General features: G+C 54.8%; 1 protein-coding gene across 1 annotated transcript; it reads left to right on the top strand.

Annotated features, from left to right (window-relative positions):
• The first annotated feature begins 304 nt into the window (after positions 1-304).
• LOC143692683 (olfactory receptor 14J1-like) lies at positions 305-1,237 on the top strand. Its single transcript, XM_077172928.1, has one exon. It carries the CDS (start codon positions 305-307, stop codon positions 1,235-1,237), a length of 933 nt encoding a protein of 310 aa, XP_077029043.1.
• Positions 1,238-1,887: the final 650 nt, after the last annotated feature.

The raw sequence follows: 1,887 nt of genomic DNA, 5'->3' as shown, positions 1-1,887 counted from the left end.
TTGCTCTGATGTTGCCATCAGAGCCTGCAGAGCCAGAGCTGCCCCTGGGCAGTGCCTGAGCTGGGAGGGCTCTGCAGGGCAGAGCTGAGCCCCCAGGGCTGGGCTGGGCTCTGGCAGCACTGGCAGGGCCCAGCCCTGGGCACAGGGAAGCAGCTGCTGGCAGGGACAGCTCCAGGCAGCAGAGCCCTGGGCAGGCAGTGGGGGGAAAGTGCCCCCAGGCTGTGCTGGGATATTTCAAGTCCTCTCCAAACCCAACTATTCCATGATTACTTTTCTTACAGATCCCCATGCCAAGGCACAGCAAATGTCCAACAGCAGCTCCATCAGGCACTTCCTGCTGCTGGCATTGGCAGACACGCGGCAGCTGCAGATCCTGCACTTCTGCCTCTTGCTGGGCATCTCCCTGGCTGCCCTCCTGGGCAACGGCCTCATCATCAGCGCCGTAGCCTGCGGCCACCACCTGCACACGCCCATGTTCTTCTTCCTGCTCAACCTGGCCCTAAACGACCTGGGCTCCATCTGCACCACTGTCCCCAAAGCCATGCACAATTCCCTCTGGGACACCAGAAACATCTCCTACACTGGATGTGCTGCTCAGCTCTTTTTCTTTGTGTTCTTTACTGGAGCAGAGCTTTATCTCCTGACTGTGATGTGCTACGACTGCTACGTGTCCATCTGCAAACCCCTGCACTATGGGACCCTCCTGGGCAGCAGAGCCTGTGCCCACATGGCAGCAGCTGCCTGGGCCAGTGCCTTTCTCTATTCACTGCTGCACACAGCCAATACATTTTCCCTGCCCCTGTGCCATGGCAATGCCCTGGGCCAGTTCTTCTGTGAAATTCCACAGATCCTCAAGCTCTCCTGCTCCAAATCCTACCTCAGGGAATTGGGGCTTCTTGCTGTCAGTGCCTGTTTTGGTTTTGGCTGTTTTGTGTTCATTGTTTTCTCCTATGTGCAGATCTTCAGGGCTGTGCTGAGGATCCCCTCTGAGCAGGGACGGCACAAAGCCTTTTCCACCTGCTTCCCTCACCTGGCTGTGCTCTCCCTGTTCATCAGCTCTGCAGTGTTTGCTCACCTGAAGCCCCCCTCCATGTCCTCCCCATGCCTGGATGGGGCCCTGTCAGTTCTGTACTCGGTGGTGCCTCCAGCCCTGAACCCCCTCATCTACAGCCTGAGGAACCAGGAGCTCAAGGCTGCAGTGTGGAGACAAATGACTGGATGGTTTCGGAAACATTAAACTGCTGGCCAATTTCTGCATATCACTTGTAATAAAAGTCATCTTTCGTACTTCTTGTTGGTTTCATTTTGGAGGTTCTTTTTCTTTTTTTTACTTTTTTCATATCATCTACAAATAAATGTCATTGTTTGTGTCATTTCTCATTTTGTTTCTCTCCACCTATCCTGTGGCCACAGACTGTGTCAATGAGGGGTTGTGCTCTTGGTGGCTTTAAATGAACTAAAGGATCTCCCAGCAGAGTTTTCTGCAGAGATGCCCTTTTGTTGCCTTCTCTGGAGCTGCAGCAGCAATGTCTGTGTGCAGAGCTGGGGCAGATCAGTGCTGGCACAGCAGCTCTGCTCCTGCTGGCCACACCATTTCTGATCCAGGCCAGGAGCCATTGGCCTTCTTGCCCACCTGGGCACACTGCTGCCTCATGTCCAGCCTGCTGTCCATCAGTCCCTGCAGGTCCCTTTCTGCCTGGCTGCTCTCCAGCCACTCTGTCCCCAGCCTGTAGCACTGGGGCCAAATATCAGGGCCTGGCACTTGGATTTGTTAAACCTCACCTTGTTGGTTTCATCCTCTGGATCCAGCCTGTCAAGGTTCCTGTGCAGACCACTCCTATGCTCCAGCAGATCAACGCTCGCACCCAGCTTGGTGTCATCGGCAAA

The sequence above is a fragment of the Agelaius phoeniceus genome (genome assembly GCF_051311805.1).
Source record: "Agelaius phoeniceus isolate bAgePho1 chromosome W unlocalized genomic scaffold, bAgePho1.hap1 SUPER_W_unloc_2, whole genome shotgun sequence".
NCBI lineage: Eukaryota > Metazoa > Chordata > Aves > Passeriformes > Icteridae > Agelaius > Agelaius phoeniceus.
The sequence above is the reverse complement of the archived record's forward strand: the minus strand, read 5'-3'. Positions and strand labels throughout refer to the sequence as shown.

What these genes read in the sequence shown, in the direction of transcription:
- LOC143692683 (XM_077172928.1), top strand. Translation starts at nt 305, where the DNA reads ATGTCCAACAGCAGCTCCATCAGGCACTTCCTGCTGCTGGCATTGGCA.